Here is a 24,237-nt window from a genome sequence, read left to right on the forward strand (position 1 = left end):
GTATATGTATATTTATTATTATCATTATCATTATTATCACTGTTATGTTTATATTTTATCATGTTTGTATTATAGAATTTGATAACACTATATATTATATGTATATCATTATCAAAATAAAACATTTGAATGTAAGATTGTTAATACTGTATTGATGAAATAATGAATACGTGAATAGACGTAATGAGGGGGAAAATAATTTGCTTTTGTACAGGGTGCACTTACCTCGTCTAAGATTTTCACATCAGCCGAGAATCGATTCATTATGCGCCCGATAGGAGTAATATCAAAAAACCTGTGCAGAAAGGACAGGAAATAAAAGGCAACAGGTGAAATGTGGAGTTCAATACAGGGAAAGATGATCAAAATAGAGAAATGCAACTAAGGCGAACAATGTTTAATTTCATTCTGATTTGATTTCCTTCTCAGGTATACATCAATTCTCTGAAATATTATCAACATTGTACAAAATAACAAAAATATTACTTTTTCCAATAATTATCGTCAAAAGCATACATCTGCATGAGTTACATCTTAATTTGCACATAGATATGACAGAACGATTGTCAAGAATAAGCACAAAATTTGACTGATTGGCAGTGGATAATGAATGATATTAATATAATGAAGAAAAACAAGAAGGTTCAACAAAACCATCTTGTAGACGTAGTTGAAACAAATGTTCTTATTCATCAGAGTAATACGAGGTAACAAAATGTCATTGCTTGACTAAGTAAAAAAAAAAATGACATATCATTTTGAATAGTTAACAGAAATGAATACTTATGAATTTGTGCAAATATAAACAGGGGGTTGGAGGATTGATCTGGCCTCGAAAGGACCAAAATGCATAGATAGGCTATACATGAATTCACTAAATGCCTATTGATATCGCACTTCCTCGTAAAGCTCCGCTGGATTATATGTTATGACTATAAACTCTATCGTGAATGCGTCGGCTGTTTAGGCCTAACTGTGCATACCGCATTGGAGCATGAAGAATCCTGTCCAGCATGCTGTCATGTAGCTTACGCCCTGCTCGAAGGCAACCTACAAGGAGGAAAGCAGCCCAGATCAGTCCAAAGAGGACGTCGGACATGCTGAGAGCTGCGTAGACCGGGAGATACCCGTTGAGAATCGCGTAGGCTTCCTCCTGCGGCACAAGAGATCATGCAGATCATAAACACGACAAGCCTATAAATACCATTATTACCTATACGAGGTAGCTTTGCGAGGCAATTGCAGTTGGTATTTTGCAGGGTCAAAAGGTCAGCAGTCAACATTCGTTGGTATTATGCTTCTTCCGGGTTTCGCCATTCACTTTACACAGGGAGGTGGGAAGAGGAGTGGAATCTCTCTTCTCACCTCCCTGCTTTACATGTAAACATTCCGATGACCACGAAGAGAAAACAATACAAGGACGTCGCTGCGTGTCGGTTACACGCACCGCAGAAGAACGCCGATAAATCAACTCATGAAGTCGACCACTTCCAGCAGCACTACGCGTCAAACAATGACTAGTCCATTTGTGCTCAATAACTGCACAGTGACCATCATTGTTACAACTTTGCAAATTGAAACAGAAGCAAAAATAAAGTGTAAAAGCGTTCACATGTTTGAAGTTCGCCTGTTACAACTACATATGTATTTTTGAAGTTTGAGTTGAATGATATACATTGACGAAAATTTTTTCAATTATTCGACATGTTGGTGATGATCTATGCAGGTAGTCAAATGTGGCTTGATCTATATCATAGTGTATAGTCGTATTCACATATTTTCCTAATTTACCTAGGGGATAGGTAATGATTATGATATTGACCGGCCTTGAGGGAGATACCAGATAAATATTGCCCGCACTGAAAGAATATTGCCCTCGTCTTCGACCCGGGCAATATTCTTACAGTTTGGGCAATATTTTCTGGTATCTCCCTCGAGGCCAGTCAATATTATATAAATATGTAACCATTAAGGAGCTGCAACTGGTGTAGTTCCATGATCTCACAATGCTTACATGAAAATGTCACGTTGTTCAAAGTTTTTAACCGATAACCACTGAAATTACAGTTTTGCCCTCAAAATTTATTTTGAAATTAGGGTAAGCTTGACATGCACGGAAACATGCAATTTTTCACATTTTGAGTTTGCAATCAATTCGTGATTATGGTTGAGTATTCCGAGATGAATAGAGTAATAAAGTAGGAAGATGACATCTACACCTGTATTTTGTTTTATCTAATGAAGTTTGTGTACGTACACTTGCGTATTCATATCTTGTTTGTATGTACTCAGTAATTCACTTTTTAATTCTTTATCAATTGATATAATCAATCTTCATGATTGCTTCTTTATCTATGTGATCATTTATTCAATTCATCCTATCGTCCATGTATTCTCTTATTCACTGCACTGTTTTGGGAATGACAAATGGAACTGACCTTGGATGCGTTGCTGGTGAGATTCGAACCTGCATCAGACCAGGCCGACAACCAGAAGTGCGAGCCCATGCTGACGGCTGTCTGAATGATCCCCAAGAATAGGATGCTGAACCCGGCCCACTGACCGAAGGTCTGCAGGTAGTGCCAGTAGTAGATGATGTCAGTCGATCCTCGAATGCGCTCCTCTCGGCCGTGTATCTTCGACTCCATGGTTTCCGCCTCTTTGGGTTCTTAGGCGACGAAAGTAATTAAGACATTAAAAAAAGCATTATGGGAAATCATTGAAAGCTCCTGTGTTGCAAGATTGATAATAAACACGGAACTATACAGTCTCCGCCTTTCACTGCTGCTGACTCATTTGTTTCGCCGAAAATAGGCTCCCAGAAACTAAAGTGATATGAAATGAGGTAGATACAAGTGATTGGGAGACTTTGCCTACACACGAAAATAGGTTCAACCTTGTGTCTCTACTATGTTTACCATGCCAGACTGGGAGCACCTTCACGGATGCAACTTTGCACATTTCAGACCAGCTAGCACTTTAAAAGGTGCAACGTTTCACCTCCTGGTCTGAAAGGTGCAAAGTTGCACCCGTAGGAGTGTTCCCAGTGTGACAAAAGATGCAAAATTGAACCTATTTTTCTTATAGAGAGCATGGGTGTGGTCGAATTCCTTGTCTACCACTTACCATTCTTAGACATTGACACCCTCCTCCGGAGGATGTGTCGTTCCTCTTCAGTCGAACTCTCTCCGTCCGATTCCGCCTCTGATTCTGTGATCGCCTTGATGGCAAGATTCCACGAGGCCAGGAGCTCTGGATCCTGCCTTCCGATCTCTCTCATCGTCCCCTGTCTCGCGATAAGGCCATCTTTCATGTAAATGACCTGTGGCATAGAGGTGATGGGAAAAGAAGGGATTGAGCTAATATCATTCTTGAGATTGGTTATGAAGGTACATGTATTCAACTGCATGCGAAATGACAAAGTCTCTCCTGTGACATTTTCGTTTTACGTGTGATATTATCTCGTGGTTAATAGTGTGCTTTGTATGTAATTCACATTTACGCAGACATGGCACAGGAGACGGAGGCGTTATACATATTCGGAAGCATGGAAATGAATATTTTATTTGGAGTTTAGTAAATAATGATAATACATAGGGCCTACTATAGTGATGATTTTTACTATGTCTACGAAGTACGGTTATCAGGGGTTTAAACCGCAGGAAAATCTTACAAAATGTCGACGCAGACAATTCCAAACACATCTTCTGAGTGGCTGTGCACAAGAGTGCGGAAAATTATCCTGTCCTTTCTTACACATTGAGGCAATTTATATGGTTTTATTGACGGGATGACAGTAAAACTGGTCGAGTGAAGGAAAAACATCTTTGCCGGATATTGACTTTGAAAGAATGGAATTTACTGGGTATATGGCAATATTAAGAAATGGAGTCTATAAGTGCTACCTCCTATTTAAACAAAAAAGAAAATAAAAAGGAAGAGACATCCCAGAGTTCATTATGGAAATTTTTTATTGGTCGCTCCAGTTTATGGCTTATAAAGGGAAACACAGGACTTCGTCGTAACAGGGAGGTGTTACTTCCGTGGGCTACGGTAGTTTTACCAATTCTGCATGTTCCATATACTGCAGCTGATGTGTGACAAGGATGACGGTTCGACCGTTTTCGATGAGGAAATCCATGATACCCTTGTAGAACATATGACCACCCACGTGAACGTCCAGTGCTGAAAGGGGGTCATCCTATAATGTGTAATAGCAGTAAGTTAACAACAGATTTTCGTTGATAAAGTGAGTGATATACAGAAACACGTTCAATATACAAAATACATGCAGTTAGAAAAAGAATTCTTCACAGCTAGAATTAAACAAGACACAGTTTCCAAAAGCAGTTCATGCATGTCAAACTCGGTTTCTCTAAGCATGATCCAAACTAGAAGTAGTAGTAGTAGTAGTAGCAGTAGACAGTAGTAGTAGTAGTAGTAGTAGTAGTAGTAGAAGTAGTAGTAGTAGTAGTAGTTAGTAGCAGCAGTAGTAGTAGTAGTAGTAGGAGGAGGAGGAGGAGGAGGAGTATAGTAGCAGTAGAAGTAGTAATAGAAGAAGTCGTAGTAGTGGTAGTAATAGATAGTAATAGAAGTAGTAGAAGTTGGGGTAGAAGTTACAGTTTCTAATCATCACTTCAACCACTTGCAATGCTCTTCTCAGAATCTCTATCAAAGATGTCAAATAAACCGACTTTAACATTCGCGTGACTAAGCTTCATTAATCATTAGGCCTGAAATTGATTGTGCTGGTATTATCATAATATGATTATGTGAAGTCATGTTTATTCCTTCACGTTGATAAACATAATAATTATGCTTATGCATGATGTGGGCATAAGTTGAGAATGTTCCACATATTTAGCTATTTACCATCATAAAATCTTACCAGTATGACGACGTTTGTGGGGCTGTACATGGCCCTGGCCACGCTGACTCGCTGCTTCTGGCCACCACTCAGGTTGATGCCCTTCTCTCCGATCTCGGTCTCGTCACCCTCGGGGAGGATGTCGATGTCGGCTTGCAGACAACATGCCTGCAGCACATTTCGATACCTGTTGTTGTTTGTTTTTGTTTTGGTTGTCGTCGTTGTTGATGTTGTTGTTGTTGTTGTTGGATGGGAGATACATATAAGTAAAGAGACGCCCGAAAGTGGTGTCAGTTCAAATCCGATCAAGACTCAATTAAGTTGTAATACAAACGTTTCGGCATTTTTTTTTTATTCAATGGCGCTTTTTATTCAGAACGCGCTAAAAATTGAGAGATATTTTATATCAAGATTACTGCAAGTTTTGAGGCGTGTTATGATACAAAAAATATTCTCAAACTTTCCGCACATGTGATTTACTTAATCTTTGGTTTGTGTGCCATTTGTTTCAGAAAATTGCTTCGGAGTCCCATTGTGTTTCACATTCTGCAGTCATAGCTCTAAACTCCTGTGGCTTTCCATTTTACGGGGAGATATGTCTTGTCACGTTTTATCCGTTACTGGAACTACACTTGGCCCTATTTGGTGGTTAATATGGTCTACTTCACCTTCTTTCGTCGTAAGGATTTCCAAAGAGCACGTTTTCTTTGAGGCTGGCGTTGAGTAACCACGACTTCTGTGCTGCATATGCAACGGAACATTTTGACCTAAACGTGCGAAGAAATTGTAATGTAGAAAAAGGAATAAGTCAATAAAAATGACCAGATTAATCCATGCTCATGTCTAACTGGAACAATCAGCAAAGGTTGGATGCTTATGCGTGTTCATCAAGTAATCACTCAGTTAAACGAAATAAGTCGATGTCCCGATGCAATCGGGAGAATTTTGCTTCCAGTGTAGGACATGATAAACGGGGAGGCAATTGTACACATAGTGCTCTCTTTCTTGAAGGTCCATTTCGTGCATGTTCATGTAAAGAGACACATCTACAAAGTCGACTCCGAAACTCGACGTAGCATTTATGTACATTCTTGTTTATAGACATCAATATCATCAGACTAGTCAGTGTGACAAGTGCACTATGTGTTCGGCTGTACCTGTTCCACTGGAAGTCTCCATGCAGAGTTTTCATTTCACCCAGTATGGCGGATAGTAGCGACGACTTGCCAGAACCGACGTTTCCAACAATCATAGTCAGATGACCTTCAGCAGACATTTTTTTTTTTGAAAGATGGAGACAGAATTCATTGCGATAAGAAACACAAGAAGTAAAAAAAAAACGTGGCTCGGAAAATATGGACGGAATCTTTTCTCTACTACTGGACAATTTTCCGCCTGCGACAAGAAAGTGATGTCATTTATTGTGAAAGCTCTTTCAACAAGCACACAGCTTGTGCCCCTGACACATTCCCTACGCTTATATTTTATTGTTCTATAAAGATGATGGTCAAAGTTACATAGCTGTCGTGCTCCTTTAATTTTATGAGCGAAGTTACTCAAAGGATGTGCCTCCTTGATTATTCCAAAAGAGGAGGTAGAGAGAAACATTTTGACGGAAATCAGACAAGCGGCACAACACTCGACTATATGGGTGTTATGAAGTAATTAATTATGACGTCACATTAGTCCTTCTAAATGACCATTTTAGTCGAGGACGATAATGATGTCGATTTTAGACAGTCGAGGACGATTTTCTTTGCACTTAAAATGCAAAATGATGTTCAAATTTTCGTCTCACTGGAAGATTTTTTTTTTCGAATTTAGGGGGTACATGCTTACGCTCTTCCTTTCGCCATCAAAGGATTTTTTAATCAAGCAAGGAAATGATAATAAAGAGATCAAGAACAAAAACAGACAGAGAATAAACTGCGTGTGTTTTGAATATGTAATCTTACCTTCACTGGTAAAACTCTGGTGGAGAGAGGGAGTGAGAAAATGAACGTGCGTTATTACTATTAGAGAATCGTCTTGAAACTGAGAAAGCACTCACCAACTGGGATGGAGATGTTGATACAAGACAGTGTAGGAGTGGTGGATTCGGTGCCCCAGCAGAATGTTCCATCGGAAACCTGACATCACAAGAGGATGAACATGGATTAGGATACAAATACAGACCAACTTAGTGGTTTACCGAGAGAAGACACTGCTGCACAGGTATTTTTGGGTAGTGTGAGTGCAGATAATAATATAATATAAATAATATAAATAATATTACTATTTTTGGCCTTAAAGTATGAACCATCCTGAGCAATGCTGTTTACCCACGGCTTTATTTCTCCTTCAACATGATAAATATGCGCGTACGTCAGTGTATGCCAACTATACTTATACACAAAATATTCATTTAAGATTTTCTGACGATTTTTGCATCATTTTTCTAGTCCGTTCTCCCTTTTTCTACCATCTCAAGAAGGAATCTGAATGTGCAAATACCAACATCATATGACGGTCTCCATGCTTACCTGTACCATAACGTCATCCGGCACGGTCTGCCACGGACGCATGGCAACGAGTTCGATGTTATTTCCCGTCAGGTTGTAAATGTCGTCGTCAGTTCTAATGGCGCCATATTTGTTGTCTTGGTTACGTTTGGCATTCTTGAGCAAATTCTGAAGAGGCTTTGTGAAAATGAATATGCAAACATAACAAGAAAAAAAAATGAATATCTAGAATCAGTAAATGACTCTTGTACTGCTATACAGGGAGGGTAAGCAATAAATATTGTAACCTAAATATGAAAAAAAAAAAGTCATATTGGCACCAAGGCTGTTACCGTGACTATCTTTGCACATACCGAAAACAAAACATTGAAAAGAAGCAATGATTGACTATAGTGATACCCCCCTGCTAAATGCAAACAGTATATGCAAATTAGATTCCCTTCAAACTGATACTTTTTTTCTTCTGACATTTAACATGCAGTGATATCGTCACTGAATATCTCATTGGGAATCAAGGTAAACCTATGCCACTATGATAAGAGCTGTTAACGTGGAAGAGTGGGTATGTCATGGTGGAAATTGCAAAGTACGGCAGATCACTAGTTCCAAATCCTTTCGCCTGCCAGGAGCTCACAACTTTGAACAAGATATATTGCTTTTATTTTTGTTCGTTTGGTTGTTTGTTTGTTTGTTTGTTTGTTTAATGTTTGTTTATTAAATCGAGACAGTGTCACTCTTCACCAGGAACATGATTAAGGTTCCTTTTAATGTTAGGGGTAAATAACAATAGCAGGGCGTTCTGTTAGACTGACGTTAACACCAAAGACCCTGGGTTTATGTAACCATGCCATTGTTATCATATTCCATATTTTTATCGTCGTTGGTGTCATTCATTATGAGTATGTCGTCATTATTTTCAAATACTACTACTACTACTACTGCTATATCTCTAGTATAATAGTAGTAAAAGCTGTAGTAGCAGGGAGGTGAGACCCCTGGTATTAGTATTAATAACAATACTAATGATAATATCAGTAGAAGTATGAACAGTTCTTATTTAGCCATTTTAATCGTGCTGAAGGTAGCAAATTAATGAATGAACGAACTAATGAATGAATGAATGAATATTTTAGGAATCAGAACTAATCAATGACTACAAGGAGAAATCATTGTCAAAAATAAATTGCCCTTTTTTGCGCTGAATTCCTTTTTCTTAAAAGACTATAGCTTGAAAAAAGACAGTATAGTCACCTTGTTGAGTATTCCCTCTGTTTCCTTTTTCTTGCCGTTCGTATTGAGCTTATTCATCTTGTCCTCGTGATGCTTTCCGTCATCCCCATCATCGTCATCATCGTCGTCGTCGTCGATCAATCCATCGTCCTCATTGCCCTTCTGCCGACCGTCGTCCCTGACTTCAATCTCCGGCGCCTGGAAGAAGACTGTCAGGCGCTTGAGGCTGACCGTAGCGGCTATGTAGTTTGTCGTCACACGGGAGAGGAGCTGCAAGGGCGTGGCGAGCTGGTTGAAGACCGAAAGGGACGCGAAGGTGATGGCTGGAGTGAGTACTTTATCCGATATCACCGTGTACAAGCCGTAGGACTGCAAAACAAGTACAGCAATTGTCATTAATCTCGTTATCAACTTATCACAGTTTTATTGATTGATATTCATGGTGATTCATTTTAAAAACAAATAATTTTGTTGTCATCATCATTATCACCAGCACCATGATTCTTCTCGTTGATGATCATTATATTTACTAATATTTTGTTACAATCATCATCAATAGAATTCAGTAAAAATGTTAATGAAATGTGGATGCTGGTACGAATAAAATCGGAAATAGACAAAAGCAATTTGAAGGAACGCTTGGATTGCAACATTCTCTCTTTTTTTAAAGAGAACACTTCCATCAAGACAACGTCAAAAATACTTATAGCAATTCGACTGGACAAAAATCACCGTTGTAATTGCCTGACGCACACGTCGAATTCCAAACTTAACAATTTGAAAAGCTTACGACATAATTATGAAAGGGGGACAGCACCATATCCTGCAACTTTCATAGTCATTTATTTTTAGTTCAATGTAATCTCCGATTGAAAAATAACATTCAAATCAGTTCCACATGAAACGTAAATCCATCCACGCACCAAGGTGCAAAACACTATTGTAGTCCCAGGGGCGGATCCAGGGAGGACAGCAACCGGCGCACGCCCCCCCCCCTTTTATTGTTTGTTGAAACAAAAGAAACAAAAAGAAAAAAATGGGGGGGGGGGGAGGTGTTCAAGATTAAGTTCAAGTTCAAGTTCATATTTACGCGAGCGCCCCCCTTGAATTTTGTAAACGCGCCCCCTCTTTACGGAATTCCTGGATCCACCCCTGTAATCAAAATGTGAGTGTTACTAATTTTACTTACCACAAGCATCACTACGATCGGAGCGGCGTTATTCATTCCAGCTGTGCGGAAGAAGATCAGAAACTCATCAGATGAAGGTTTTAACATTAGCAAAGATGTTATCCATACACAATTTGAAAGGCAGTTGGAGACTCAATATAGTGAGATATTACTGTCATCATGCCCTTCACTAGGGGCCATGCATGGGTGAAAACACCGAGTGCACAAACAAATCGAACCAATTGAGTGAATAGAAAAAAAGGTTCATGATAAGATGCCAGGAGTCATTTGCAACGTTTTCAGGGATATTTTCTCTATTTCTCTCATTTTCTCCATTGATCAAGGTATTTTAGGTCATTATGCATCTGTCAATCTCTTTTTCTAACATCACAGATTGCCAATAGTGATCATTTCCATTAACCTGTTACATGGGCTCATTGATTATCTAAGGAAGTGAGCTTATACACCTTGTGTGGGTTACGCATGCATTGAACTAAAAGGTATAGCCATTGAAATAAAATGGCCATTGACATTGCAACATATGGGCATAGAAGGCCTGATTTTGTTCTATCGACAAGGAATAACTTTGCAGGAAGTTTGAAATGTCGTAAATAAACAAGGCCAGCTTCTAATTAATTCTAATTCAAGAGTTTGAAACATAGCAATGGGAGCATCTTACTAAGCACGATCTTAAAGACCACTGCCCGGATGCGTTGAACTGTCTCTGCGATCTTGACCTTAATGATGGACGTCTGGAAAATCTTCTCCCACGCGTTGAGCTTCACTACCTGAATTCCCTGCAGTACTTCGTTAGTCTTCTTCAAGCGTTCGTCCGAATATTTCTGTAAAGGAAACCACAAACTCTGTCAAGTCGAGTCACTCCTATTATAGTGATGTTGTATTTGGTTTGGTTTGGTTTATTTCTGCATTTTCTTTCTCCAAATACAATAACAAGTGAAAACAAAGTGATACAGAGTATGCAAAAAAAGGAGAGTTTAACATACAAATCAATACAAGAAATGTCATTTACATAACAACATTAGTCTGTAATGACATATGAATCAAAACAACATTATTATTAAGGCATACTGTATCTATGAACAAAGGAGAAATCAATACAGAGGACCTTCATCATAAGCAGAGCTTGACGTGGATGAGGCCCTATCTACATATGTAATACGAATGAAATACAACATCTATTATAAATCTACTCCTTAATCTCTTAATCTTACTATACGAATCACATTTAATTTCATCAAATCAGTGAGACTCTGAGAACATTCCGGCAAAATAAAGGGTGACATGGCTCAATTAAACAGCTTTTATGTCATTATCCAGCCTATATCTTGCCTGAGCATGATTTCGTAGTGGTCTTTTTCTGGATGAAGAACATGATTTTGCTTCACCAAGCTGTTCACAAAATTGCTCTAAATATCTTTGTTTGATGTCTAGCCTTTTTCACTGTTTCTACGCCATAGTTTTTGAAAAAAGGGGGAGGTGAGGAGTTTTGTAATGCAATATTGAAAATTGAGGATTTTAAGAACTTAAAAACGTCACCCTAAGAGACTTTGTAAAACTTGTGTGGCGACTGATTATATTTATTATCTCTTTACATATCTGTTTAATTCCGTCAGCAACACTTTCAAACTGGTGAGGTTTGTTATTCCAACGATATGTCATTCCGAACATACAATTTAGTATATATCTAGATGCTCGTTAATCAGAAAAAAAGAAGAAATTGCGTACCGACGAATCTTCGAAATTACGAACCGTATTTTATTTTCGAATAACAAACTGTATACACTTTGAAACATTGACAGGTAAGCTATCTTGTCGGAAGGAAGGCGTGATTTGAACCAATCATAGCTGGCGTTTTAGGGTTCAAAGCCATATCCAAAGTTCTATCTCTTGCCCAAGGATAGTGCTTTCAGGTGGAACATACCATTGCCATGCTCTGGTAGGCCGACTGTCGGCTTGCACAGAGAGACTGAATGGGTAATGAAAGGAACAGTAGGGCGGCACCGGCCAGAGAAGAGAACCCAAGCTGCTTATACAGGATGAACATCAACCCTCCAACCTGTTTTCACAGAGAAAGAGAGAGAGAGAAAAAAAAAACATGGACTGAGAATAAGAGAGGAGAAAAGAGACACGTAAAATTCAGAATTTTGAAAAATGCCACAAAAGCACTGATCAATACTATGTAGCTACGTAGGTTAAAGAAAAATACCTTATCGATTTTTTTTTCTACTTCATATCAAACATAAAATATAATGGAATGCGTATTGTCGAACTAACACATACATTGATCAATGCTCTGGGCCCCGTTTTATCGAAAGATAAAATCGAGTTTAAATTTCCTTACCACACAGGCTGCCGCAGACTTACAGTTGAAATCAACTATATAATCAATTTTAACTCTTCATAAACAGGGCCCTGACATGTTAAAATTGATAAGTAACTGTTCTGCATGCTTCTTTACTAATTCGATTCATTGGCATAGAAAATGCATTTACATCTCACTACCAGCAAGGAGTAAACAAGAAAAAAAAAATTCGACGGTCCTTGCGTTTCCATTTTGTTTGTCCCTGTCTGCTAAAATAGTTTTCAACGATTCAATCATAGGGCCTACATGTGTATAAATCTGCTGCACAGGAGCGCATAATGTTTTCCGTACATTAGAATACAGGTTCTCGAACCACTTTGACGTCTTTTTATTGTAGCTTTATCAAGCAGAAATCCAAAAGTGATTTCATATCCAAAGTAAGTTCGTTTCAGCAAGTTTTTCCACACAGATTACATTTGTCTAGTTGAATACTTATGCACTTCTTTATTGTCTTTGATAAGTACTCTAAAACCAGAGTTCATGATAATTCATTTTGTTATCACAGATTCTATGATTCCATCAATTCTAATGATAATAATACTTTGTAGAAAAAGTGGACAAGCGTGAGCACGCAAATTAAAACGATGAGCACATCTTCAAATTCCCTTTCAGTTTCTGTTAATTGATAAGGTGAGTGTACCAATTCAAATGATCCTCCCTAAAAAACCTCAAGAGTTTCGTCGAGTTCACATGATTCGTAGGTGTGTGATATAGTACAATTTAACCTGGAAGGTTAAGGAATTACTAACTAGCGATACAGTAATGTGGGATTTTGTGGTAAATTTAAAGATTAGTAGATAGTTTGAATCCAGTAATTTCAATGAATAAATCTATTATTGAAAGTTTCAAGAACTATTTTGGGATCTTTTGATAAACAAGAGAGAAGAGTCGTTAGCAAATAAAAGGTAAAACTTTGGTTGAGTGTGTTTGGTCATTGATATAGCAAAGAGAAAGGAGTGGTCCTATATAAAAAAAAAAAACCTCTTAGGGTACACCGCATGCGATTTTTTGGTAGAAGCCTCAATCTTTTAGATATTCGAATGATTAAATTAAATCTTAAAGATAGACTGAGCACGCTATCATCAGCTGACTAAAATGAATTATGTAGCATCCACAGCCATTAGTTATATAATCGTTACTTTCAGAATCACTCATTATAACCATCACATATGCTTTGTTGTTTTGTCGTAGTTAATGTAAACATGAGAACCTCGAATGGAAAAGAGTTCATTAAACTGATGACTAGTGATCATTGCCTATACAAGGTACCACTCACCAGGTAAGGGACGGACCAAACAAGATGGATCCACATGATAGCCGTGTAGAGATTCTTCGGGTCGACAGACATGTGGTTTGTGATTTGTCCCATGGTCATTGACCCACCGTTGATTGCACTCGTGGAGAGGCGAAGGGACTTTTTGAAGACTGCTGTCTGCAACGAAAGAAAACACACCATGGTGTTAAAAAGTTGTCGTTTTCACCATAGACCACCTTTTTTTGAGTACGCGACAGCCGGAACCCAAGCGAATGGTTCTGTAGTGTTAGAAAGGACGGCGATGTCGTTTATCACATTACTGTAATGTTCCTTTTGTTGCCATTTTTTTTTCAGACAGTAATAATACGAAGTGTGTACTTGCCAGACGAGTTTCCTGCTTATTTATCTCAATGAATGATTTCGTCTGCACTTTTTCCATAGAGGCGATGTGCTGAAAATGTCGTGGCTCATCTTTACTACTTATAGGCTGGGCATCGTACTTGGAAATTTATCATTCATTACTCATTCTTCTTTCATTTCAACATCTTTATATGTTGACAATACCTGTAGCCCATTATTTTTATCTACGAGAGATTAACTCTAACAACTTTTGGTCAAAATTGCAAATTATACTTGTCGTTCACGATACTTCTTTCATGAACATGTTCGTTATCTTTAGTTGCTATGGGGGTCACCGACAAATCGGTTCTGCCATTGAAATCAACTGTTGTGCTGTAGTATTATGCTTCAAACCGAAAACACAGAGGTGGAATGTTAACGTATTGTTCGCTCGAGCATGAAAGCATTGGTCTCTCATTATAGCATGTGAGAAAAATTTAAAAAAAAAACCTCAACTCGATGTGATCGCTATATTCCTCAAATACGAAAATATAGCAGAACAAAGAGACATTTTTGACAGTGTATTCTTTTGACAGTGTGAGAATACACATCCAGCCAAAAGACTTTTGAATCCTTTTCTAAATGAACTCAAAATTTTACATGAAAAGAGACGAGGCATCATAAGCAAATAACTGTGACTCGCCATTCAGCCCAACGATGTGATACCGGCAGATGCAGAGCACGAATAGACTTGTATGTACATTCAATGTCTGCAAGCAACACTAACGTTACCTTTATCAAGCTTCTAACACTTGGATTATTTCAGAGCTGGGAAATTGAAAATATTTCTTTACCCAAATAAACCTTGAAGTCTTACACAATAAAAAAAAATCTTCCAATCATGTCTCAGTATATACGAATTTTGTTTGGATTTCAAAGCAGGTGACTTTAATTGAACCTCCATAATGTATAGCTCGAGGGACTTAAGAACAAAGTGACAAAGGAAAGAGTATTACGAGAAACCGCTCATCTGTGTTATTCGAGAAACGTAAAGTGATTTTAGTCTGGGTCACGGGGTGCGTTGTTGTTATCGTTGTTTTGACAATGGATGGCGTGCTGGTTGATGGTGAAAAGGAGTGCCCCATCGTCTTAACCCATTACCAACTGGATCCCAGTGGGCATTGTATCAAATCTATGCGGAACGTCAGAGAGGAAGGAACAGGCCAACCCCTTTCAAAAAATGGCCTCATGGTTCCAAGAAAGAAACTAAGCTTGCATAATTATATACTGCCTAAAATACAAAGTCATACTGTGTTGCTTGAAGGTTTGCATGGTGAAGTAAATGAGGGAGAAAGATTTGCGGTGGTGTCATCGCAAATCTTGCTCCCTCAAAGTCATACTGTATGCATGTGTATATTATATGTATGCATATATGAATTATATGCAGACATACCTGCATGTACGTATAAGTACAAAACACACATAATGCATGGATGTGAGTACGCATGTATATGTGTATGTATGTGTTCGCACAGGAACAAAAAAAAAATAATTTTATGTTTACAGGTTTTTAAGATACTGTCCTATTTCAAAAGCATAATCATTCAAAATATACCATCCCACATAGCAATATTGTATCAAACAATTATTGTTTTCATGATTTTTAATGCCTAATCGTACAAACAGACAACAACAACAGCAACAACAACAAAGTTCAACAAATAACTTGTTGAGAATGTCTTAGAATAGTAAGAATTGCATATAAGAATATCATAGCCTGGAAAGGTCCTAATATACTTCCTGCAATTAAGTAAGAGGATATACGGCTATATTTTAGGAAAAGTAGGTTGCTGTATTTTAGACACATTACCTGTATGGCGGCTTGGGCGTGCACGGCCTCGTTAATCACCAGGTAGAAACACATTTGGGTGGTGAGTTTCTGGAATGCTAGCTGGATGAAGAGCAGTCCCACCAGCACAAAGCCATTGGAGAAAAATTCCCCTACGCTGATATACTTCACGTCCTGGTGTGACGGGCAGATATAAAGAAAGAAGGGGAGAAAAGAGGAGCATACAGAAAAACAAGTGTTTGTTGATAATGTTCTGGCCTGTATTTATCTAAACATTGCGAAAAACAAAGTGCAGGGTTTTGCTTTATATTTATTCTGAAGAGGATCTACATTCTTCTGGGAAATTGTAATTCCTTATAGTGTATTGTTATAGTTTCACGAACAGACAATCTCTCTATGCATAATTGGATATAGATAAAGCAATGGGATTGTTTGGCCAATTGGTACTATGAACCACTTACTTGGTAGAAAGCTGAAGGAATCAAAAGCGTAAATATGAATGTGAATTGAGTGAAAGCAGCATGCAAACCAGTGAATGTAAGTGTGAAAAAAATCTGTGCGTCCCCCTTTAATTTTGTAAAGGCGCCTCCCCTTCACGGAATTTCTGGATCCGCTCCTGATTGCCCCAATTTTCATGGAAGACCGTTACGTGAATCACACCTTTATTTCCTGGTCCGAGCTCGTGGTCCTCGCCGTCCATTCTATAATACCCGAGATGAGGTAAGGCGTGGCGAAGGAGGAGGTATCAGCCATAAACTTGAGCACGCCAGCGATGTGCATTCTAGGAAAGAGTGTTCTGTTCAGCACCCGATACAAACTGATGTCGCCACCGTTTCCCTCGACTCGATCCTGAAACACGGTTTAAAAGAAGACAGCGTGACACTGATGAGGGAATAAAAATCTTTCGGTGTATGCATAATTGCTTATATAGGGGGGAGTGGTAAATAGAAGGTGGACCATTGGTAATCGTATTCAGGGTGCGTATGTTACTTGGCCACTTGAAACCAGCTTCGAAATTTAATACTAAGTATTAGAACTGCATGTCGACTTTTAGCTAAAATCATTCATAAGTCACAGTGCAACTAGTATGTATATTCCAATATACAGTCGATACAATAACTGTTCCTTTTTAGATGATTCCACTGATGACATGATTATTATGCAAAATGAGCTACTACTTAACTTTTAAAAGTGTACTTTGCATTGCTAGATAGCAACATGATGTATTCACTGTGAATATGTGCATGTGTATACGTGTCTATTATTATATGTTTCACACACGTGTTCTCTTATCTATGATTCCTCCACTCAAGTTAAAAAGCCATTTCTACAAGCCACCGCCGTGATCTTATCAATGAAGATGAACAAGGAAAGATGACAGTGTCTCCTATAACTGTGACCAATCGTAACAGCAATACTTCCGAAGCAAAAGCACCTGCAGGTTGCGCGAGTATGAAAAAGTCACATTATAAAGTGAAACGTCCTCTGATATCCTCTGTCCCTTCAAGGGTGGAAAGACATGTTTGTGTGTATGTGTGTGTGTGTGTGTGTGTGTGTGTGTCTATCTGTCTTCTATTATTCCCTGACCCGTGGTTATTGATACAGAAGCGCATTAAAGTTTTGCTGTTGAGATATTGAAGGAACATCGGTGATAATGAGGTTTTCGTATAGTTATCCAAAATGAATTAATGAAAGCTAAAATGAATTTCAATTCTTGACGCAAGACATGAGTTAAAAACGCAAATTCAAACGCAAACTAACGCAGACGCTCGACTCATGCAGCAAAAAAAAAAAAATCTAGTTCTACAAAGAAGTAAAAAAAAAAAAAGATCTTGCGATCTTGTTACCGCACTATTTAGCATTTTTTTTTTTCATGACGCCCACATAGACGTGGAAAAGAATAATATTAACGAATCGCTTCGAGCCAATCGAGTTCTGCTTAATCTGCAGCCCTTATGTATCATTTTCTTTTTTCACATTGTTCATCAAACAAAAATCCGGCGAATTTTTGCGATCACATCAAAAGCAAAAAAAATTTATTCTGATTTTTGTATGGTGACGAAACAAAGGCCAGGGAATCAAATCATATAAGAGATATAGGAGTATCACCTGTTCTTGTTTGAGAAACTTTAAGAATCTTCTACTGATGTGGCGGGTCCTGTGCCTCTTTGGCAGGTCACCCAGATCTTTCAGTTCGATGGGGTTCTTGTATCCTTGTATGTAGAGCGGATCCATCCACATGAGCAGCATGTTGGACGGAAGACTGCTGTAATCGTCGTAGTAATGCATGTTGGGATTTCTCAAATCTGCCGGAAGTTTCTCTCCAATTGGCGAGAAATTCCGACACACCTAAAAAAAGGTCAACAAAAGCAGACAATAGCAAACAGTGGGAGAGGATAGATGGAATAAAAGGGGAAAAACATATGCCAGAAAGAAAACTGATAGATCGATGATTAGTTGATGACAGAATAAGGGTACAGGTATAACTACGCACCAATCCCAAGGCCAAACAATTTCGAACTGAATAACTGCGTTCTCGAAAGTAAACTACAACTTCTTTTATACTAAGGTCTCTTATACATAGACTGCACATGTTGAAATCATACAGCAGTAACATATCACATGCAACAAGTGCAAGTGACATCAAAAACTCTTGTAAATTGTTATCATGATCAGAGAGCTCTAGAGACATTTCTTTCTGTCTTTTTTCTTCGTGTAAGGACAAAATATCTGTGAAATTAAATGGATTCTGTCTTTCAGCGAGGTTGTGAGTAAGAAAGTATAAGTCATTGGACTGTGAATCGCCTTGTGTAAGTTGCAGTGATTAATCAAACAAGGGACGTGATTCTATTTCTTTTATTTACATCGCATGAAGAAATGCTGCTTCGCATTTCTGCCATTCCCGAATCAATGAATGATCTTCCCTGTGTAATCTTATGATGTATTCTGAACTCTTTGGCAAATCGTAATTTAATGACATTTTTGACGGTCTATAGATGTATTCATTTGCCATGTTTGTTATACAATGGTTAAGTTTAGAGTAGATTAAACTTATTACATTATATGAATTCTCCGTCCTGTTGCATAAAAATCTTCATTAATCAATCGTGATAATCATTTTCTGAAACTTGTCTTCAATTCGTCAAGATATTCTGCCACATTCATACGAAGGTATACTTGTAAGAAAATGCCACAGAATTACCAATTTCCACATGAGGAAGAGTTCAATCAGCGCCATGATCCCAGCAAATCCGACCACGATTTCGCTGAGGATCAGCCGTATACCATCCGATGGGATGTTGGGATCGTTTAGGATGTTTCTAAGTCTGCAACATTCCGCCGCAAGAACGGAGATCCAATATATAGGCTGCAGGATCGCTAGTATCGGAAGGTCCCAGTACTCTAGTAAGTGGTAGTAAACCATCACTAAAATGGCGGCGACTGTCGCTGCAATTGGCAGCACGTAGAAGCGCGGTGGCGCAATCTCTCCCGATTGTGACCGGAGAAAGTCCAGCATCGCCCCCTCGCCGCATATGCACAGACAGACCACGAAGTACAACATGTAAATCACCCATCGCACCACATGACCAGGATAAGGAATCAAATACCGATGGTTCACGCTTCGCGTAACGTTGAAGCACGGAATAGCCGTCAGGATAATCAGTGCGAGCGCGCTGAAAGTTGCATGGATGCAAAATCCAACCGAGTCGATGAAACATTCGTCGTCTGTCCAGTTCTGCGCTGGGTGGAGCAACGAGGTGGTCGAATCATTCGATCCGCAAAACCAGGCAGAAAATTTGTTCTGTGTCTCCATGACGACACACGCGTAAGCTCATTGATTATTGCACCTGTGGTTGAAGTGAACAAGTTATAAATACACGTATAGAGTTAGCTTCCATGATGCATAGAACATTGTCCAGAATAACTGCTTGTAATCTCAAAAGTTTTAGGCCTGTCTGGCCTGAGGTTTGTCTGGTTCACACATGCACTGCAATCTATATGTTAAGACCTAAAACTTTGTTCATGATTGGAAGTTTTGTTGTTAATTTCTTGTAGAGTGGCTACTTTACAGATATCTATGTATATTTCTTTGTTTCCGGGAATGAAACTGAGTTGCCTGCAATCGGTGTTTTTCAACAGCATAAAAAAGGTTCCTTTTTAGACAATAATTACCTCCATCCCATTCCGGTAATACACTTATCTTACCAATCGTTGGCCATTACATTTAGACGTGAAATTTACTTAAAAAGAAGTCGATTAAGAAGTAAGTTTACATTGCAAAGTTTCAAATATGCAGTGTATTATAAATTTCATAACTTTCATAAATAGATGACCAACCTGCGATTTTTCTTCAAACCTCAAACTCCGCGAGATGTTTTCATCACAGGCAAGTATTAGGCCAACATGTTCAAATTTCAAATTCAATTCAAATTTATTTCATATTTCCGTTTTCTCAATGATGAGATTACAAAATTATTGACAACAAAACAAGAATACAAAATATATACAATCATGTCATTTGATTGTAGAAGAAAAAGAAAAAGAAAATATACTTGACACAAATGTACATGGTCATATCGTGTGAAAATGTCACTAGTAAGTATGAGAAATATGATGGGGCCTACATAAAAGCTTTAAAGCTTGTAAAACTGTAGGTTCCCGAGTTCATAGGCATATAATTTTACACGGAGAACGGATATGTTTGTCTTGACCAACTAAAATTACACTAGTACAAAAAGTCGATGAGTAATAAACTAATGAACCACATAGATATCGCACAAACCAGACTGCATACAAATCTCGCAGTGTTTGAACAACAAAAATGCTATATTATTAAAAGATGTATCGGTACCATGAAATGACTTGAATAACTTGGTGCTGCGGACAAGGACAAAAGACTAGGAGCATAAAAAGGTTGCTAAAAGCTTGGTAGTGTGTATCCACTAAGTACGACAATCATACGACAATCATTAAGGCGTAGTCCAGCGAATCACAAGGGATCCTGGGATGTAAAGGTTATGATTGGTCAATCTTCTTCTTCTTCTTCTTCTTTTGCGCTTGCGCAGAATAGGACTTGCATCACGACAAAGAGACACTATGCGTGTATATAGTGATGGTCAATCCAAGACACTCAACGGCGCATCGTCGATGATTTCTGAGTAGTAACTTACTGAGTACTGACGAATCTGTTTTGGGTGTTTATAGCAATTATGACGTGATACATACATGAAATATCTGCTATGAAATACTATGAAACTTTCCTACCCATGTAAAGGAGGTAACTTCTCTTGGTGAAGACGTGTTACCTAGAAGTACGGAAAGGAAAATAGTAATAGTGGTAATCTCTAATAATAAAGACACAAGTAATTTTTCAGACGTTTATGTTTATGTATCTGCACTGAGAGAATTTCTCGCTGGCACCATGTCGTAAGTCTCACAAGCAAACAAATACCGTATGTCAACAAGGCAGGTATGGAGGCGTAGTGTGTTATTCAGAATAAATGTCACCATTGTAAGCATTTTTCAATACAAGCTAGCACCGTATTGTGTCCTGCGTGCAGCATGTATCAACTATGTATCCTTACGTCTTTTTTTTCCTATAGATAATCACAACTATTCGCTGAAATATTTTTATAGACGTGTTGGCACCGTTAATATTATTGTGTATGGCATTCATTCTCACAACTTATCCCCTGGATAATCATACCTATTCGCCTCAAGCAGCCTTTCCGTCACACACACACACACACACACACACACACACACACACACACACACACTTTAACAAATGAGAGTGACACAGCTTTCAATGTTCTTCATATTTCCTTCAACAACGTTCAAGATGTCATTCCCAAATGGTTATTGCCTGGAACATCATTCTGCTTGCCGCAAGTAATAAGTTTAAGAAAATTCTGTATGTGAGATAACGATGCAGGTTTTGTTTTCAGTTACACAAAACAGTCTGAGAAAATAAAATTGATGGCAAATTGTTCATAAGATTATGTGATTTGAATGCTGGTTGGTTTGAGTGATATTGCAAAACATCTTCAAACATTTTTCACAGCCAATTATTCGACAGAAATAGATCGATTTACATGGTAGGTATTTACTTCTCTTCTGACACCACTGCTAGCTATGCAATTCATGCCATCCTTTATGCAACTGTTTGTCATCCTTATTCTTAATTATGCTTCACACATTATGGAAGTATCTCCAAATCCAGCGATCGAAATCTCGGTGTGCAAAACTCACCCCGTTGGTCCTAGAGCTGGATCCGGCCAAACGTCCCTCCAGAATGAGACGTGGATGCGAGAAAGATCAGTGGGTTTCAGCAAGTCATGTATACACTCGAGAGATTCCTGGAGTACAGTAGTTTGAAAGACGGGTACACGTCAGGCGACACGGCGCCACGGTATAATGGCCAAGTGTGGTTCCTTCCATCAGGTGCGTGGTTTCGTGAGCAGTGAGTAAGTGATATTCAGCCAGAGTCACCTTTGACACGTCATGTACATGTCGTCGGCTGTAAGATATGGTTGAAATATCATCATATTGGGTTTTGACTTTTTTCCCCCTCTTTTTTTTCATGATGCTTTTTCCGCTACGTTTCATGCAGTTCAGCGCACTCGTTGTGTTTACGAGTGATCGCCTCCTGTCATCATCTGATCATGTGCTTTGGCTCTTTTCCCCGCATTATCCCGTTTCGCAAGGGGGCGTGAGTTGGGTGTTCTTCTCAGCCATTCATGCGGTAAGCAAGCGTTCACATGCACCGTCCCACAGAGCGTGCATCAAGGCCTCGCGTTTACAAAAAAAGAAGAAGAAAAGTATGAAAAGAAAAAGAAGAAAAACAAAAAAAAATCCTTAACGCAAAAAAAAATAAAAATTGTGACAAGGGATGAATGATTAAGTTCTTATTTACAGGAAACAAATGGAATTGCTTTGCTTTAGACTTATATTTTTCAAAAAAGAACGCTTGAGTCTTTGTGTGTGTGTGTGTGTGTGTGTGTGTGTGTGTGTGTGTGTGGGTGCGTGTGTGGTTTTTTTTGGGGGGGGGGATGGAGGGGGCGGAGGAGATTCTGCTGTGACTCCCGTTCAGAGGCCATTATAAGGTTAGACTGCAGCAGTCTCACCACTTAAAAGTTGCATTTGTTCTATATAGTTACAGTTGTACACTTCAAAACAACTAAAATCCGTGTAAACTCCAAGAAGAGCACGTCCAGCCTTCAAAAATACAGTACATATTGTATTGTACACAAGTTCACACCCATTAATCGTATCAAACTTGTTCCTATACCACGCTATATTCCTCATTATTGTTCATGATCTCTCGTCCCCAAAATAAGATAGATTAAAGGAAATCTTTTATTTTTTATTGTACAGACATGATGTGGACTAGAAACCCCATTGTGTATATCCCCGTGAGAGACCTTCGCCGTCTTTTAAAGCAAAGCACCTGACCGTGCGTGACTGTAACAAAAATCTGTGCACCCCAGCGAGCATATTATGTTTGCCTTTGATATACTTCTGTCCCTCTGCACACCATTTATGCTGGGTGATCAGAGAACTTGAGTCAGATCTGAGGGGCTTGCTCTCAAATGGCAGTATCTGATTAGAATTTGCTCAAGTATCTACTTGATCAGAGTGAAATCCAACTCAACATTAACTATCACAAGTAGTAACATTTTGGAAATTACATGTTTTGAAATTCCATGTTCTCCTAAAGAACGAAATCAGGCAAACTAACTTATGAATGATTGTGGAAGTGATATTCTCATAAATCTTTACTAAAGTCCCCCCCCCCCTAACATGAATTCGAAAAATGAAAAGCGTTTTCAGAGCTATTACAATTAAAATGCTAATGTTTTCGTAAAGGGGAATGGATATTAGTAATATCGTTTTCGAAAGGAATATCTCCCTCTACATACGAACAAATTGGAAATTTGTCGCAGGAGCCTATGTCGTGTCACCGACATGAGCTTGCCTCGGAAGATTACTTCATCATTCCCAAAGGATTGTAATCTAAAGTATAAACTCTTTCTTTTCCCTTTTGTTCCTCCCTCTCAAGTATTAATAGTCCTAACATGTGTGACATTATTGCATGAGTGTTGGTAGTATTGTTTCCTGTGCAATCGATTTTGTTGTCTCTGCAGGCAATGCTATATGCATGTATATCCGCAGGACTCTCACTGTTTCTGTGTAAGAAGCTTCACTGTCCATATGTATGCATCGAAAGGCCGTACTTAAAAAGGTATTCCATTTTCAGGATCGAACCCATAATGAAGCGGAGTCTGATATAATTATATATGTCGTTTCATTGTGTATGTGTGTGTGCGTCTGTGTGTGTGTGTGAGTGCGTAAATTATATTTCCAAACTAAGATCTGTCATAATGTCCGTAATTCATTGAAATATAGTACGTACTCTGTGCCAATATTGCACTTTAATATTTGGGATCAAAAATGTATCCTCTTGTGATTGGTTGAAAGAACTTCACGTAATTATGGGTATTTTCAGCTATATCAAAGTGTTAGCATGTTGGACACTTCATAAAGTACTATTTGCAAAATGATGTCACCCCTATGACGACATTCTGCAAAAAGTATACCATTTGCAAAATGATGTCACCATGCATTTCTGAAATTGTAAAATT

At 38.5% G+C, this 24,237-nt stretch overlaps 1 protein-coding gene across 1 annotated transcript in view; it reads right to left on the minus strand.

Annotated features, from left to right (window-relative positions):
* Window positions 1–19,406, minus strand: part of LOC139717622 (ATP-binding cassette sub-family C member 9-like) — a 31,278-nt gene extending 11,872 nt beyond the window's left edge. The window contains exons 1-19 of the mRNA XM_071629128.1: window positions 18,795–19,406; window positions 17,702–17,941; window positions 16,253–16,441; window positions 15,614–15,766; window positions 13,419–13,581; window positions 11,709–11,836; window positions 10,446–10,608; window positions 9,788–9,828; window positions 8,620–8,967; window positions 7,390–7,545; window positions 6,918–6,996; window positions 6,025–6,130; window positions 5,536–5,634; window positions 4,889–5,054; window positions 4,064–4,201; window positions 3,127–3,322; window positions 2,439–2,668; window positions 984–1,153; window positions 226–295 (exon numbers count right to left, since the gene is read on the minus strand). Of these exons, the coding sequence (XP_071485229.1) occupies window positions 226–295; window positions 984–1,153; window positions 2,439–2,668; window positions 3,127–3,322; window positions 4,064–4,201; window positions 4,889–5,054; window positions 5,536–5,634; window positions 6,025–6,130; window positions 6,918–6,996; window positions 7,390–7,545; window positions 8,620–8,967; window positions 9,788–9,828; window positions 10,446–10,608; window positions 11,709–11,836; window positions 13,419–13,581; window positions 15,614–15,766; window positions 16,253–16,441; window positions 17,702–17,941; window positions 18,795–19,406 (3,447 nt within the window). The remainder of the gene's footprint in view (window positions 1–225; window positions 296–983; window positions 1,154–2,438; window positions 2,669–3,126; window positions 3,323–4,063; window positions 4,202–4,888; window positions 5,055–5,535; window positions 5,635–6,024; window positions 6,131–6,917; window positions 6,997–7,389; window positions 7,546–8,619; window positions 8,968–9,787; window positions 9,829–10,445; window positions 10,609–11,708; window positions 11,837–13,418; window positions 13,582–15,613; window positions 15,767–16,252; window positions 16,442–17,701; window positions 17,942–18,794) is intronic.
* Window positions 19,407–24,237: the final 4,831 nt, after the last annotated feature.

The sequence above is a fragment of the Diadema antillarum genome, unplaced genomic scaffold (genome assembly GCF_040938485.1).
Source record: "Diadema antillarum isolate AM-2024a unplaced genomic scaffold, OU_Dant_1.0 scf00000078, whole genome shotgun sequence".
Taxonomy (NCBI): Eukaryota; Metazoa; Echinodermata; class Echinoidea; order Diadematoida; family Diadematidae; genus Diadema; species Diadema antillarum.